The 15,768-nt window shown below is 53.0% G+C and overlaps 1 protein-coding gene across 1 annotated transcript in view; it reads right to left on the reverse strand.

Annotated features, from left to right (window-relative positions):
• Positions 1 to 1,064: 1,064 nt before the first annotated feature.
• LOC102985933 (H-2 class I histocompatibility antigen, Q10 alpha chain-like) overlaps positions 1,065 to 15,768 on the reverse strand; it is a gene marked incomplete at its 5' end in the record, with an annotated part of 18,760 nt that continues 4,056 nt past the window's right edge. The window contains 7 exons of the mRNA XM_055083409.1: positions 1,065 to 4,910; positions 5,158 to 5,190; positions 5,516 to 5,611; positions 5,732 to 6,001; positions 8,345 to 8,620; positions 9,873 to 10,133; positions 15,300 to 15,407. Coding sequence (XP_054939384.1) covers positions 4,846 to 4,910; positions 5,158 to 5,190; positions 5,516 to 5,611; positions 5,732 to 6,001; positions 8,345 to 8,620; positions 9,873 to 10,133; positions 15,300 to 15,407 — 1,109 coding nt within the window. The remainder of the gene's footprint in view (positions 4,911 to 5,157; positions 5,191 to 5,515; positions 5,612 to 5,731; positions 6,002 to 8,344; positions 8,621 to 9,872; positions 10,134 to 15,299; positions 15,408 to 15,768) is intronic.

The following is a 15,768-nucleotide window of genomic DNA, read 5'->3' on the forward strand; positions in this document are numbered from 1 at the left end:
TCTCCAGGATTCTGGAAGGCCTTGGGGGAGGGCAGGCATGGCTGGAACAGTGAGGGTAACTCGGGGAGTGAGGCTGCATCGAAGATGGCTTGTAAGAAAGGCTTGCCATTCGGTGAGTTTGGATTCTAATGTTATTCACCGAATACCCATGATTCATTATTATTCATTAGTGAATTCCTTCATTCATTTGACACACAATCACAAAGCACCAGGCCACACTGAGCAGCCAGAGATTCTGCTCTGAATGTAGTGGCCCCTGAAAAGTTGTGGTTTGGGACAGAACTCCTGAGTGAGCGGTCAGCATGTGAGATTTGTGCAAAGGGGGGTGCGGAAGATATCAGGGTGGCCTGAGGCCTTGAAGTCTGGACTCTACCCACAGGATGAGCGAGGGGTGGGTCTTTGGGTGGAGATCCCACGATTCTGAGCCACAGCCAGCCCGGTCTGGCTGACAGAGGGAAGCAGTTCCCAGGAGAGGTCTGTGGCAGTGCCCTCAGGACACAAAGTCAGTGCCCTGCTGGGTAGGAAGGCTGTTGCCTCAGGTCTCTGAGGGAAGAGCCCTTGCAGAGCTGCCACCCTACCCCTGCCAGATTTGCATGCCCCTTCTCTGCTTCCAGGGGCACTCAGAGCCCTCCTTACTTGCCTTCCTGTCTCTGTCCACTCCTGAGACTGTGGTAGCTGTTGGGGCCGCTGAGGGGAACACTCAGGGCTAAGATGAACTCCCTCTGTGGTTGCCTTCTGTCCCCTCACAAGTGTCTCACCTGGTAGGGGTGGCTGAGGAAGGAACCCAGGAGAGAGGCAGGCATCCGGGCTGGTCCAGTTGGGCCCATAGCCCCGGACTTTGGTTGAAACCACTGACTGCTACTAAGCAGGGAAACAAAAATGAGGGTGGAGTAAAGCCTGGGTTAGGGGAAACTGCCGTGCTTTCTGGGCCTGTTCATCCCTCTGTGGAATCAGACTCAGGACCCCTAGGTTCACCTCCTACCTGGTTGGCGGGTGCTAGTTGAATCATCTGCCTTTGCTTCAGTGTTTGCAGGTGCACCAGACTTAGACCAGTCTGTGTTGGGGAGGGGGTGGGAGGTAAGAGAGAGACACACTTGAGAGAGCTCACAGCCTGGACAGGAAGGACTCTAATGTGAGAGGCCTCAAGACGTCAGCAGAGCGAAGTCGCATGATGGGGTGGGGTAGTTAGTGAGAGTGTCAAATTATCAGGGGCTCCTAGAGATGCTTTAGGATCCCTTTAGGTCTTAAATGTATTATTTTATTTTTTATTTTTATATACTTTTTGGTTTTTTCCCCTAAAATGTATTTTATGGTTCCATGGGCAAAACACTGAACTAGCCTCTAAGGGAAATATGATTAAAACAAAATAAAGTTTGAAGTTGCCCAGTTGCCAAGGATCTCATAATCCAGTTATGGAGCAGACACTTCCTGAACGTCAGGACGGTGGTGCCATTGGCAGCATAAAGGCTGGTAGGTTCTGCCTGGGGTGCGAAGTTGGGGTGAGGGCTGCTTCAGCAGGGAAGGGTTAGTAGGACTCAGGAAGGGGGAGGAAGGGTCCCCAGGCCAGGGTAGGCGTAGCGGCTGTCTCTTCACCTCAGGCACTTCCGTCTACCAGTCCCCTGGTGCCAGAGCTCCAGGTTTTCTTGCAGATGTCGTGTTCTGGTGAGAAGGCAGAAGGCCGAGTGGACAGAGGGTGAGGAAAGCCAGCAGGAAAAGGCCGTGAGGTGCAAAAACTAGGGTTTGCTGATGGATATCCAGGACAGATATTGACTGCTTGGCCTTTGCCCTCTGGCAGTTTCTAAACCAAGTAGCCAATGAGGCTAATGGAAGAGCGAAATGACTGTAGCCTTTGGGTGGCAGATAGGTGCCTGGGGCCCTGCTACTGTCCTGTAGGGGCTGTTATGGGACTGTTCCAGTCCATGGCCTCTCTGCTCCTTTTCCTCACCTGGAGGGATGGTCCTATAATCCCGCGGCCCCAGAGGTATTCAGGGTCCTAGACACAGAGAAGCACAGAACTGGACAGGAACCTCCGGCCCATTCTGCCCAGGGCTTGCACTTATAGAAGCCGGACCCTCTATCTAAGGCTCCCTGAATATTCAATGCCCTTGCATCAAAGAAGCCATGCAAATTGCCAGTCTAAGGTCTACACTTGGCTGGGCAGGACCAAAGCTTGAGGAGGTGGGTCTGGGAGGTGTGTAGAGGAGCCTGAAGCCTTGGCGGTATGTGTAGGGTACAGAAAGGTGACACAGCTGTACCAATTCAAAGAGAGAATGACTGGCCAGAAGCCTCGTCCAATCTGCTTCTCCCCAAACACACTCTGCCTCTACCCCTTCCCCAGGGAAGAATGTTTCACTTCTGCTCAGGAGGACCTAAGTGCATCCAGGGCTGAGGGAACCTTGAGGGCCCACCCGGGCACTTGTGCCTCCTATTGGTAGGGGCCAGACCTGCCCTGTTTCCTAACTTGTCTCACCATACAGTCAGACAACTGTAAAAATAAAACATGTTTATTGCCACAAAACCTTATTAATACAGGTCCATAATCTTACCCGAAACCCTTAGGGCCAGATGTATTTCAGAATTTAGAATTCTTTGGGCTTTAGAAAGCTACCCAGGTATGGATGCTGAATATTACATAATACTACCAGAGGGGTCTGGGGTGACACCCCATAATCCCCCAGATCAATATTTCTGTGGAAAATTGTGAAAAGGCACCCTAGAGGAATAAATGAAGAGCATGAACACTTTTTTTTTTTTTTGCCACACCGCACAACATGTGGGATCGTAGTTCCCGGACCAGGGATCCAACCCATGTCCCCTGCAGTGGAAGCACAGAACCTCACTTCACTTTAAGGTTTTTTGTTTGTTTTTCCTCCCACCTCTCTCCCAGGTCAGTTTTTTTTTTTTTAGTTTTAGTTTAATATTTATTTTTGGCTGCGTTGGGTCTTAGTTGCAGCACGTGGTATCTTTCCTCGTGGCGCACAGGCTTCTCTCTAGATGTGGTGCGCAGGTTCCAGAGCGAGCAGACTCAGTAGTTGTGGCGCACGGTGTCAGTAGTTGCGGCTCATGGGCTTAGTTGCCCCGCGGCATGTGGGATCTTAGTTCCCCCACCAGGGATCGAGCCTATGTCCCCTGCATTGGAAGGCGGATTCTTAACCACTGGACCACCAGGGAAGTACCCCAGGTCAGGTTATGATGACAAAGTTAGGAAGAAAATTCCGGCTTTTGGCGGTTTTTTTGGATTTCAGAATTGCAGATAAGGGATTGCAGACGTGTACTTGCTTGCCTATTTACAGAACAGCACGGTTGTCATTGAGACTTTTGGTGCAGTGGCCAGACTACCTGGCCTCACATCCCAGCTCTGGCATGAACCAGCTGTGGGACCCTGGACTTCAGTTTCCTCACCTGTAGCACAGGAGTATTAATTCTCCAGCACAGGTGTGCTTTGAGGATTAAACAGCTTAGTATACAGTACAGTGCTTAGAACCCTGCTTAGTATGTGGTTTGCTCAGCATATATGGAACATGACAACATCACTGAGAAAGACAGACATTTAAGACACGTCTTCAGGACAATCTGATAATTACAAGCTCACTGCTGAGGTCCTGCAGGCCACCAGGGCAGGCTGAATCTTTTTCTAGTATTACAGTCGTTCACATCCTCAGGCTCGGAGCCTCCCAGGGCTGCAGACACGGAGGTTTCAAAAGTCCCCACAGGAGGCTCTGTCACACTCTGGGGTCAGCTGAAGGGGAGGCAGAGGGTGCCCTGGGAGGGGTCTGGCCTGTGTCCTTTATGACAGTGGAGCACTCCCTCTCTCTGCTGGGGCTCTGGAGTCCCAGCCCCTTAGCACACCAAATGGCCGTGAGACTGGATTCTTGTTCACAGAGGAGACATGGGGTTTCTGCTCCACTGAAAATGCAAAGGTGAGGCTGGGCCTTCTCCAGACATATCCTTCACAAGCATTTCCACAGGACACAGCGAAAAGGGGTCTTTCCCTTATTGTAAAAGTAACACGTGCTTATTGCAAAAATTCAAATCATTCAAAAGGACAGGAAATAATGGAAAATATGGCCTGTGTTGTTTCTCATCCTCCAGCTGCCTGGGACCAACGAACAGGCCCCCAGGCACCTGTCTCTCTGAGCTTCTCCTCATATACACAAGGACACCCACACACCACACATACACTCACCCTTACATACACCCTATATCCTCTCACCCTCACACATACACACCCACACACCCTCACATACACATGTTCCCATCCTTGCCGCCTCCCCTACACCCTCACAGCCCCAACACTCTAATCTTTACAAAAGGGGATCAGACATACATAAAAGAACACACTTATAAATGAGGCAGGCATTCAGCTATTTCTTCCTGATGCTAGCAGGTGCATTAAGGATGCTGCCCCTGTAACTCTTTGACTATTGTTCTGGTTCTTCCCTGACTGCCCAGACCCTTGGTTTTCACGTTCAGGAAGTGGGAATGAGAATAACATAGCCAAACTCACAGGGTGCCTGAGAAGCTCAAGTGGGATTTACACTTAACATGAAATCATTTGGCAAATTGTCAGGTGTAAAACAATCTGAGGAATTACTACTGTCCTCCTCCTCCCCATCCCTGAAACAGGAAATAATTAGACTTTTAAAAGGACTTCAGGGAGATGGCAAAGCCATCTTAGTGGCACAGACCGCTTGTAACAAGACTGATAGGGGTGAGGACGCCTCAGTTTCGGGGTGGGGTGGGCCCTTCACAGTCAGATTTCATACCAGCCAGCCAGGGCAGGGGGTCTTCAGGTCCCCAAACATCCCACAAAACACCTCCTTGATCTGTGACGGTGACCATCTGTCAGCAGATGAGTTGAGTAGCCCCTGCTCTTGCTGGGCTTTGGGAATTATGGGGGTCCTCTCCACCTGCCGGGAGAAAGGAGGGAGGTGACCCCAGCCGGCTTCCCAGCCCTCCCCCAAACCCAGGTGGTGACTCCCTGTAGAGCTCCCTACCCCCTCTGCCTGGCTCCAGGATGGTGGGATGGGGCAGGAGGCGGAGGCCAGAGAAAGCACCCACCCCATGCCCCACCCCCATCCTGAGTTCCAAGGCATCCGGGCCATGCTTGAGAACACCCGAGGCTTCCTCTCCCCAACCGGTCCATCCCACAATCACCTGGGGCTTGCTTGTAAGATTCCTTATTCCTGGCTGTGGGGAAAGAGAACACAAGAGAGGAGGTGGGTGGTGTGTCCCCACCTTCCCCCTCCCACTCCCGCTGTGGGCCCATTCCAAAGTCAGGCCCAGTGGTCTCCCCTGACTGTGGGATCTGCAGGGTCCTCGGGGTGGTGTGCAGCTGTGGGGTGGGGACGTTTGGGCTTTTCCACAGGTGGGGGACAGGGGGCAGGACCTCAGCAGTAGTCGCTGCTCCCCAGGAGGGAACAGTTCTAGCTGCAGGGATGGGCGCACAGCATTCTTCTCCATAAGGCTGGACCAGCCAGAGGGCCTCCCGCTCTTTTGTTTCTTCCCCACCTACCTTGAATGCACTTGGTCAAGATCACACCACCAACAACCACCAGCAAGACCAGGATGAGGGAGATAACCATGGCGATAAGTCCAGGATGAGAGGACTCTAAGAAAAGACAGAGAAAAGGGGCCCACCCCCCACCCCAGTCCATGGGACTGTCTCCAGGTGCCCTGGGCCCTCCCCTGCCCCTCCTCACCCGCTCCGGGCCAAGCCCCAGCTCCTCACCCCAGGACACAGTGAACGTGTGGTTCAGGCTGGAGTGCTGCACGTGGCAGGTGTACTGGGCCTTCTCCCCCACCGGCACCCACACAGCCGCCCACGTCTGATAGGTGCCATCCCCACTGGGGCGTGTCTCCGCATGCTCAGAGTCCAGCTCCTTCTCCCCCAGCCACCAGCTCAGCAAGATGTTGCGTGGATAGAAGCCCAGGGCCCAGCACCTCAGGGTGGTGCCCCCATCTTTGGCCGAGTGCTTTGTTATCCGCACTGTGGGTGGCTCTGCAGGGAGAGGTGAAGAGAGGAAGGCTGGGGAGTGCCTGCTCTCTTCCCATCCCTCATGCTTAATCCTGGGCTCCTCCGGCATCCTCCAGGGTGGAGGACAAGGAAGTAGGGACAGGGTCTCTCTCCAGGGAAGGCACCCAATTACTGCTACAAGCAGGGACAACCCATTGCCTACCATTCCAGAGGGGCACTGTCCTGGGAACTTCCATGAGGGGGGATATGACTTCCTGCCCCCAACCTCCAAGGAGGGTCCTGGGTGGGGCTGGTGGGCCCTAGACTGACCCTCCCCCTTCTCCCTACAGAGACCCTAGGGTTTTCTCAGAGACTTGACATACTTCCCCCTGTGACTTCCTGCATACAGGAGGTGCCTAATAAGAGTTTGTTAAATGAGGGCAAGAAGGATGATACTTCTCTGACCCTATAATGAGAATGGTTATGACTGTGGGCTCCGGAGCTGGACATCCTGGATGTGAAGCCCAGTCTGACTCTTGTCTTGTTCCTTCATCATTCCTTCCGTTCAGACTTCGAGTTCCAAATGACGTAATTCAGGGGTGATGGTTCATTTTCTGTATCAACTTCCCTGGGCCACGGGATGCCCAAGCATTTGGTCAAACATCTTTCTGGGTGTGTGATGGTGTTTCTGGGTGGTATTACATTTGAATCTGTGGACTCAGTAAAGCAGATTGCCTTCTGCAATGTGGGTGAGCCCATTCACTGAGCTGAAGATCTGAACGGGACAAGGAGGCTGAGTAACAGGGAGCTCCTCTAGCCTGACTACCGAGCTGGAACACTGGTCTTTCCCGCCTTGAGACTCAAAATGAAACACTGACTCTTCTTGGGTCTTGAACTTTCCAGCATTCGGACTGGAACTACACCATTGGTTCTCCCGGTTCTCAGGCCTTTGGTCTCAGACTGGAACTGCAACATCAGCTCTTCCTGGGTCTCCAGCTTGCTGACTGCAGATCTTGGAACTTCTCTACCTCCAGTCATGTGACCCAACTCCTTAGAACACATCTCTTTTTTTCTCTCTCTATGCATCCTGTGGGTTCTGTTTCTGTGGAGAATCCTGACTAATCTACCAGGTGAAGGACATAGGACAACACCTGGTGCTGAATGAGAGTTCCACACTACTTATTTAACGCACACCCATATGTTTGCTTTGGGGAGGCAGCAGGTTATTATTACCATCCTCATTATACTGATGAGGAAACTGAGGCACAGAGAGGGCAAGTAACTTGCCCAGGGTCACACAGCCAGCAAATCCTGGAGCTGGGATGTGTATCTAGAGGCTAGGCTCCAGTGCCTGAGCTCTGAACCACCACGCTCTGCTCTCATAATCACATCTTCTGCTCCTGATGTTATCTGTCCTGTCCTCCCTTTGAGGAATATCCTCCCCATTACCTCAACTGATTCACATCCCGCTACTCAATCACCAGACATCGCGGTGTGCTTGGTGCTCTGATCAGCCCCACCCCCAGCAGCCTCCCTGACCACCACAGCCGCGAGGCTTTCACCCTCGGCCCCCCAAAGCACCCACCTTCCCTAGTGTCCATCCCAGCCCTTGGGTCTCCAGCCCTGCTGACTGGGTTCAGGAAAAGTTTGCAATGTACCCTGAGTCTGGGGAGCATGTTTAGCATGAGGGTTATGAGGGAGGAGAGGGGCAAAGGGCTTCAGTTCCCCTGGCAGTCCCCAGTGGTCCAGGGAGTGGTGAGGGATGCTATCCCCTGGGGCCTGGGGTCTGTTTCCCAAGGAGCAGAGCCAAAGGATGTTAAACCCCAAAAGGACTTTATGAGCACCTAGTTTAACCCACTCGCTCTGTAGATGAACAAAATGAGGCCCAGAATAAGGGGGTTTATTCTCCAAGACCACACTGGGACAGGGGAGACTCCAGAACTCCCCACTCCACCTCACTTGGAGTGAAGACCTGTGGTCTGGGCTTTCTTCCTCCTCTGCAGGAAAAAGCTGTTGGCTAGCTGGCCATCTTTCTGGGTCCCAGTGGGCTTGTCTGAGCCAGGGGGACACTGCCTGCTTCCTCACCCCCCCCCCCCAAAGTCTTCTGTGTCAAATGGGACGGCTCTCGAGAAAGGGAGCATGGGGCCATTCTGCATTGCCACAGGGTGGGCCTTACCTCTCCGGCTGAATCTCTGGCCTCCCAGCTCCAGGTATCTGTGTAGGGAGGCAAGGCAGGGGCCTTCCAGGTAGGCCTTGTCGTACTCTGCGTAGCAGAGGGGGACAGCGCCTGCTTCCTCACCCCCCCCCCAAAGTCTTCTGTGTCAAATGGGACGGCTCTCGAGAAAGGGAGCATGGGGCCATTCTGCATTGCCACAGGGTGGGCCTTACCTCTCCGGCTGAATCTCTGGCCTCCCAGCTCCAGGTATCTGTGTAGGGAGGCAAGGCAGGGGCCTTCCAGGTAGGCCTTGTCGTACTCTGCGTAGCAGCGCTCTGTCTCCCACCAGTGCTTGGTCCGCGTGGCTATGGGCTCAGCTGACACCCAGCTCAGGGTTTCCAGGTCCAGCGACAGGTGGTCCTGCCCATCGTAGCCAAACTGCCAGAAGCCCCTGTAGCGGCCGTCTTCCTGGATCTCACAGCCGAACATGCGCTGAGCGCTGTGCATGCCTGTGTGTGCAGGTAAGAAGGCTTTGGTTAGTGGTGGCCGGGGGTGTCAAGTCACTGAGAGGCGCGGAGAAGCCCACCACCCAGAGGGGCCTCCAGAGGGTGGAGGGACAGGGTGTCAGCGTTTAAAAAACGAAAACAAAAACTGGGGCTTCCCTGGTGGTGCAGTGGTTAAAAATCCATCTGCCAAAGCAGGGGACACGGGTTCTAGCCCTGGTCTGGGAAGATCCCACATGCTATGGAGCAACTAAGCCCACGCGTCACAACTATTGAGCCTGCGCTCTAGAGCCCGCGAGCCACAACTACTGAGCCCCTGTGCCACAACTACTGAAGCCCATGCGCCTAGAGCCCGTGCTCTGCAACAAGAGAAGCCACCGCAGTGAGAAGCCCGCGCATCACAGCAAAGAGTAGCCCCCGCTCGCCGCAACAAGAGAAAGCCCACGCGCAGAACCAAAGACCCAATGCAGCCAAAAATAAATAAATAAAATAAATAAGTTTATAAAAAAAAATCTCCCAAGTAATTTTGATAAGCAGCCTGGGCTGAGAAACCTGCTGGGCCTCTCATGTGGGACGAACACTCAAGTTCATAATTAGACACATCCTTATTTCGTATCCCACACTACTTATGGGTGTATAATGTCCTCAGTGCTAAGACTACGTCATGCCATGCTTATCCCGGGGGCCCTGGGCTGATGCACAGCCCTTCCCAGGCTCAGTCCTTTATATCTACTCTTTCTGAGGCCTCTGGGGACCCGAGGCTTTTAGTCTGGCCATTTGGGTGTGTCTGGGCACAGAGCAGGAGGGTGTTGTGTGAACGAGCTGTGCTCCAGAAGCACTTTACTGAGAATTAGCAGCAGCCTTGGTGGTAGCTGTAAGCTCGCTGTTGCTGAGATGGGGAAGCTGAGATGGCATCCCGAGGACCTGGGGTGAGCAGGCGTGATTTGAGGGTGGTGCGTGAGGCAGGGAAAAGCCTCTCCCAGTCTGCTGAGGTCCAGAGCCCTGGGTAGCCAAGGGGAGAGGGGGAGGTATCATGGGCCCTCTGCCCCTGTGGATGCTTGCTGCACTGGCCTGTGGGCTGGCTGCTGAAGCCCCGACTGATTCTGAGGCCCTGAGGCCCCTGCCTGGCTGTGGGGGAAGGAGACTGAGAAGAGCCAAGTATCAGAAGGTTGCCCCACACCCTATGACAGGCATGGCTGCCTCGAGGGTCAGTGCGCAGAGCGTGAAGGAAGGAGCATAGGGGGTCCGCCCGACGCACCGCTGCTGTGGTTGTGGTAGCCCATCACCGTCCACATCTCCACCTGCTGCACCTCCGCCCATTTCTCCTGCTTCTTGGTCTCTGTCTCCCAGTACTGGGCATCCATTGGCGTCATCCACGGGGCCTGGGGCTCAGCCTTGCCCACACGACTGTCATACCGGATGAAGGGCTGGTCGTCCACGTAGCCTACAGCCAGAAACTTAGGGAGGCTTGGGCCTGGCTCTGACAGGGCCAGGTAGTAGTAGTGGAGCGAGTGTGTCCCTGTGGAAACACAAACTGGTCTCAGGCTCACATGGACTGCCAGGGTCTGCACTGGGTGGGGGTCGGGGGGTGGGGGTCGGGGGGTGGGGGTCAGTATGCTGGGTGGGGTTGGCAGTGGAAACTTATCCAGAGAATTCGTTATCAGCAAGAGCAAGAACTGGGAATTTCGGTGGAAAAAATAAGGGCATCCAAAGAGTTTAAACACAGACGGAATCAGTCAAACACTGAGAACGAAGTTCATGCATTAAGGCTTATGGATTTTATTCCCAGAAAGTTTCTCAGCTCTTCACTCAGGGCCTACTTACTCATACTTTATACTCATCTCTAATAAGTATGATTGTCTGGTTTCCCATTTCACAATTAAAAAGATTTCTTTTTAAGAGTTGGTTGTTTGGAAGCTTAATTTATGTGGAATTATTCATTGCCCAGACATGCCTGGGAAAGGCTGGCCATCATTCTTAGCTTGAATCACTGCTGCCAAGCTGGTGGCATCTTGACTCCATTCCCCACTCCCTCCTGCTCCCACAGCAGATGTTACTAGTCAATCTCTTTTCTCTTTGAGTCCAAATGCTGCCTCTCTACTATGTCTCCAAAAGCGCCAACTCATCAATTAAACTTGGTGCTGGAGAGGAAATCTACTTAGCAGCCAGTCCTGACTCCAGCTATTAAAACAAATGCTGTATCTTAAGAAACTCAGGCCACATTTCTCAGAGATATCCCTGGCTTACTCTCTTACCTAATTTTTAAAAAACTTTTTGCTCAGAAGTTTTTATCCCTCAACACTCCTGTCTCTGTGTTATTTTTCTCCATAGCACTTCACTTCCTAGAGAATATGCACTTTGTTTGTCTTGTTAATGGTCTGTCTCTCCTCTGCAGGGTCAGCTCCCTAAGGGCAGCGATTCCTGTATGGATTGTTCTGTTTCCCCAGCACCTAGATTAGCTTCTGGCACACAGTAGGCGCTCGATGGTTGAACATTCAAGTGAGAAAGAAGTCAAACACATCTCCACACTCACTGCTCTTTTTTTACTGCCTTCTTGTTACTTCAGGCCACACCAAACTCCGCCCAGGCCCTCTGCACCTGCTGTTTCTTCTGCCCTGGGCACTCCCCTCTCTGTTTTCTCTTAGCCAGTCTCCTCATCCCTCAGGTTGCAGTGAGGTGTCCCCTCCTCCAGGAAGCCCTCCTGATTTCAGCCTGATGTCCCTCAGAGGGGTCTCAATAGTGTCCTGTGCTCCCTGTGAAACTGTGGACTCCATGAGGGTGGGCAATACATCTGACTCTGTCATCGCTGTTTCCCCAGGGCCTAGCAGCACAGCTGGCACACAGTGAGCACTTACTTCTGGCCTTTGTTGAACTGGACAAGAAATAAGAACATGAATGGCAGTGACAATAATCACAGCTGCCATTTTTGGAATGACCACTGTGTGCCTGCACTGGTTTCACTGCTCCTCACTCACTATCTCAGTTGATATTTACAATAAACCGAAGAGGTCATTGTGGTTGGCCCCATTTTACAGATAAAGGAACCGAGGTCCAGGGGAGGTCACGTATAGCACTCAAAGGCATGCACTAGAAAGAGGGCAGCCCAGATTCTCTCCCCAGGGTTTGCTGCCTTTTTCTAAGCTGAGGAAACAGGTGTTCTCTTCTCACAGCTGGAGAAACCTCCTCATGCAAGGCAAGAGGGGTCAATGTTAAGAGTGTCTGAGTGAAGGGTTAACATCGGGTCTGGGCTGGTGTGGGCCTCCTGGGAAATGCCTGGAGTCTCTCTCACGGTGCTGTTTGCTTGCACACCATTGAGTTAAGATCAGTGTGGGGTGCTCCTGTGCTGGCAGCTGTGAACAGGCACAAAGGCATTGGGGAGAACAGAGGCGACGGTTTCTCTGTGTCAAGGTGACCCACCCACTCCTTGGCTCTGATCTGCAGCAGCTGTACCTGCCCTGGAAGTGAGGGAGGGCAAAGATCCTGTGTCTTTGGGTAGCTGCTGGCCTCCTGGGTGGTGAGGAAGCCATGCAAGCTGGGCTTCCTGTCCTGCCTCTGTCTCCACAGCTCAGGAAGCATAGTGTGGTAGGCTGAATAATGGCCACCCCCCAAGATATCCCTGGAACCTTTGAATGTTACCTTATATGGTAACAGGAGTTTTGCAGATGAAATTAAGGGTCTTGAGATGGAGAGATCATCCTGGATTGTCTAGGCAGGCCCTAATGTGTCCTTAGAAGAGGGAGAGTCCATGACGTCAGAGGAGAAGGTGGTGTGAAGACGCAGCAGAGAAAGATGCAGGAAGGCACCATGTGCCAAGAAATGCAGCTCTAGAAGCTGGAAAAGGCAAGGAAACAGATTCTCCGTTACAGCCTCTTAAGGGAGCTGGCCCTGCCAACACCTTGATTTCAGCCCAGTGAAACCCATTTTGGACTCCTGACCTCCAGAACTGAAATAGAAGAAATGTGTAGCTTTAAGCCACCAAGCTGTGGTCATCTGTTACAGCAGCTACAGGAAACAAATAGTATTCGACTGAAGCCCATTAGGTCCTGAGAGTTTGGTGGCCAGTGAGCCCTGGGGCCGGAGGAGGGTAGTGGAGGGGGGAGGGAGAGAGAGAGAGAGAGAGGGGGGAATGCACCATCTGGGAGCAAGGACATCCTCTGAGAGCTGTGCCAAAGACTGAGGGACACGGAAGTAGAGGCCCAGGAACCCTGGTGCTCCCATCACCTAAGCAAAGAGGCCGTGAAGGGGCTGATGTGCTCTTTCCCAGGTGTGGAAAATGCAGGAAAGAGCAAGTGATCCTGAGGTCGGGCCTGGTGGGAAAGGGAGCAACACACACCTGGTCGTTCTGTTAGGGCAGGTACATGACCTTGCTTACTATGTAGTGTTACTATTTATTAATGTTAGCTGCTTTAGTGGCCAGTTATTTTTGGTTAAAATGAAGGGAAGTCGATCAGTATATATATATTTAAAAATTTACAAAACACTTTTAAAGCACTTAGGGGCTGGCCCTGTCCTGAGCACCTTATAAGATGTTGGCCAGGTCACCCTCATAACAACTTTATCAGGAGGGCACTATTGTACCTATCTATGACATATGGGGAAACTGAGCCACAGGGAGGCAAAGCCGCCTGCAAAGCTCACACCAGTAGTGAAAGGCAGGAACAGATTGCACACCCAGATTCTCAAGGTGATCCTTGGCTTGCACCCACCCTTTAGTGAACACACTTCTGGGTGACACTGAGTGGCTGGCGACACATGAGAAGGCCCCTCCCCATGGCACCCCTCCACTCTCTGCCCTCCCAAGACACCATCCTGGCTGCAATTCAAGATGGCTCAGCTCTGCTCATCCTGGCAGCCTAGATCATATGGCCCAGCAGCGCCCACCCTGCCGCCCCACCCACCAAGTTCTTTCTGAGCACCTACTGTTTGGCTATCTCCGAGGCCTTGAGGATGCTGGGATAACCCAAAGAGCCCCAAGTGCCTGCTCTCAGGCAGCTTACATGAATGTAGGATAAGCAAGATAAATGAGTAAAATGTATGGTAGGCTGGATAGTGATAAGTGCTGAGGGAAAAAAATAAAGCAGAGATATATAAAATATTAGGGGAGGAGTTGAAAATTTTAGATAGAATGGGCAGGGAAGGCCTTTCCAGAAAGGAAACTATTAAAGAACTCAAGGAACCAGCAGGTAAAGGTCTGGGAGACAGAATTCCAGGTCTGCAGAGGGGAAAGTCAGTGCAAAGGTCCTGAGGCAGGAGTATGCTTGGGGTGTTCTGAGGCTGCTGCAAGAATGCAGGGGAAAAATAAAATGGTGGTGTGATTCAGTGTAGTAGGTGTAGGGGTGAAAGAAGGGGCTGAATTCTGAATCCTTCCCAGGCTTGTCCAGATGGTGTCTGGAATGGCCTGGATACAGTCCTCTGGCCTAGCCCTCCCTGCCACGAGGGCTCTGGTTCCTGGCATCTGCTCTGCCCCAGACTGCTTCACCGTGGCCTACATCCTGGCATCTGGTACCCATCCTGAGAGTCAAGGACCCGCTTTTAGGGCAAGTTCATGATTGTGACCCCCTCAGCTGACTTCCAGGTACTGCCTCCCATGTATCTAGGGAGGGGCCTGCCATCCCTTCCTCTCTGAAAATCCTATTGTTCTCCGCTCTGCCTGCCAGATGGTCTTGAGAGCCCAGCCGGCTCTCTGCAGGGGCTCACACCCTGCCCATTCCCATCGTTTCCCCAGGAGGACAGTCTCAGCTGGGACTAGACTCCCACTTGCTAACTGGGCCCAGGAGGGATCATCATGCCTTGGGCTGCAGCCCAGAGTGTGGCAAAAGAAGCCGAAGGAGGCCATCTCCTGGCTTTGGAGGTGATACCACCTGTCAGGCTGGGAGGTCAGTGCCAGGCACTGTGGGACCATGGCAGGAGGAAGTGGGGGACACACAACAGGCGTCAAGGGGGATCTGCTCCTGCTGTGACATGGCCTAAGGAAGTGACTACATGCCCATCTTTGCTTCAGGGCCTGTTTGTATCATCAGCTTCCCACCCCCGACCCCCTCCACTGCCACTTCTTGGTCACTGGGCCATGTGGCCAGCCCCCAACAAGGAGCAGTCCTGCACCCGCTTTGGCCCAGCCTTTTACCTCCTCTGACTGTAGTGGAGGAAGGAGGAGGCCAGCCCCTTTCCCACTCTGCCCAGGAGACGTTTTTGCATCTGCCTCACTTCCCCCACAATATATGTAGCACTGCCAGTCCCTAGCTGCGTGGCCTTGAGGAAGTTATTTCACAGCTCCAAGCCTTGGTGTCCTCATCTGTTAGTGGGTGCAATTAACTGACCTGCTCCAGAGTGCTAGAGCATTCAGTGAGATAATGAAAAGAAGGAAGAAGTATGGCATGGAGACCTCATCTTCTTAGTCTTAGTCCTTTCCTATTCTGAAGGGAGAGGTGGCCATGGGAAGGAGAGAGCTGGAGTCGGGGGTGGGGAAAGATGCCTGAGTGAGGGGCCAGCTCGCTGGAGGTCAGGTCTCATCCCTTGGGACACCCTCCAAAGGCTCCGGCCTCTGTGACCTCTACCCTGGCAGAGTTGTTCCCCCACCCCAAGACAGTCCACCAGATTCCCAGACTGTGCACATGGCCTCCTGCAGACTGGGGGCTCCTGGCCTCCACCATCCTACCCCTTGTTCAGCAGGCAGGCACGATCTTACTTGTAGGCCATGGCTTCTTTTCCAACTTCAGGTGTGCCAGTTCTGCCATCACCACCTTTGCCCTGGCCGCCGGGCTATCGGCCACCAAGGGCAACCCCCAGGGACTCTCTGCAAGGGAGAAATGGAAAAGGGAAGTATGAGTCTCAAGGTATAAACATCCTACGCATCCTTGTGTTTGCTGGGAGAGATAGTATGGAATGACAGTGAGAGGCGCGTTGAAAGGGAACAGGGACATGTGGCCTTTGCCACAGGAGTGGCTGGAAACTCCCCCCAGCATCCAGGCACAAAGCCAGCAGGGCTGAGTTCTGGCCCTTGGTGCCAGGCGTGGTTCCTGGGCTTTACAAGTATTGATTCGTGGTGTTTTCCCTGCATTCCTGTGAGGCAGGTCTTTTTTTTTTTTTTTGCGGTACGCGGGCCTCTCACTGTTGTGGCCTCTCCCGTTGCGGAGCACACGCTCCGGACGCACAGG

This window comes from Physeter macrocephalus, unplaced genomic scaffold, assembly GCF_002837175.3.
Source record: "Physeter macrocephalus isolate SW-GA unplaced genomic scaffold, ASM283717v5 random_1113, whole genome shotgun sequence".
NCBI lineage: Eukaryota > Metazoa > Chordata > Mammalia > Artiodactyla > Physeteridae > Physeter > Physeter macrocephalus.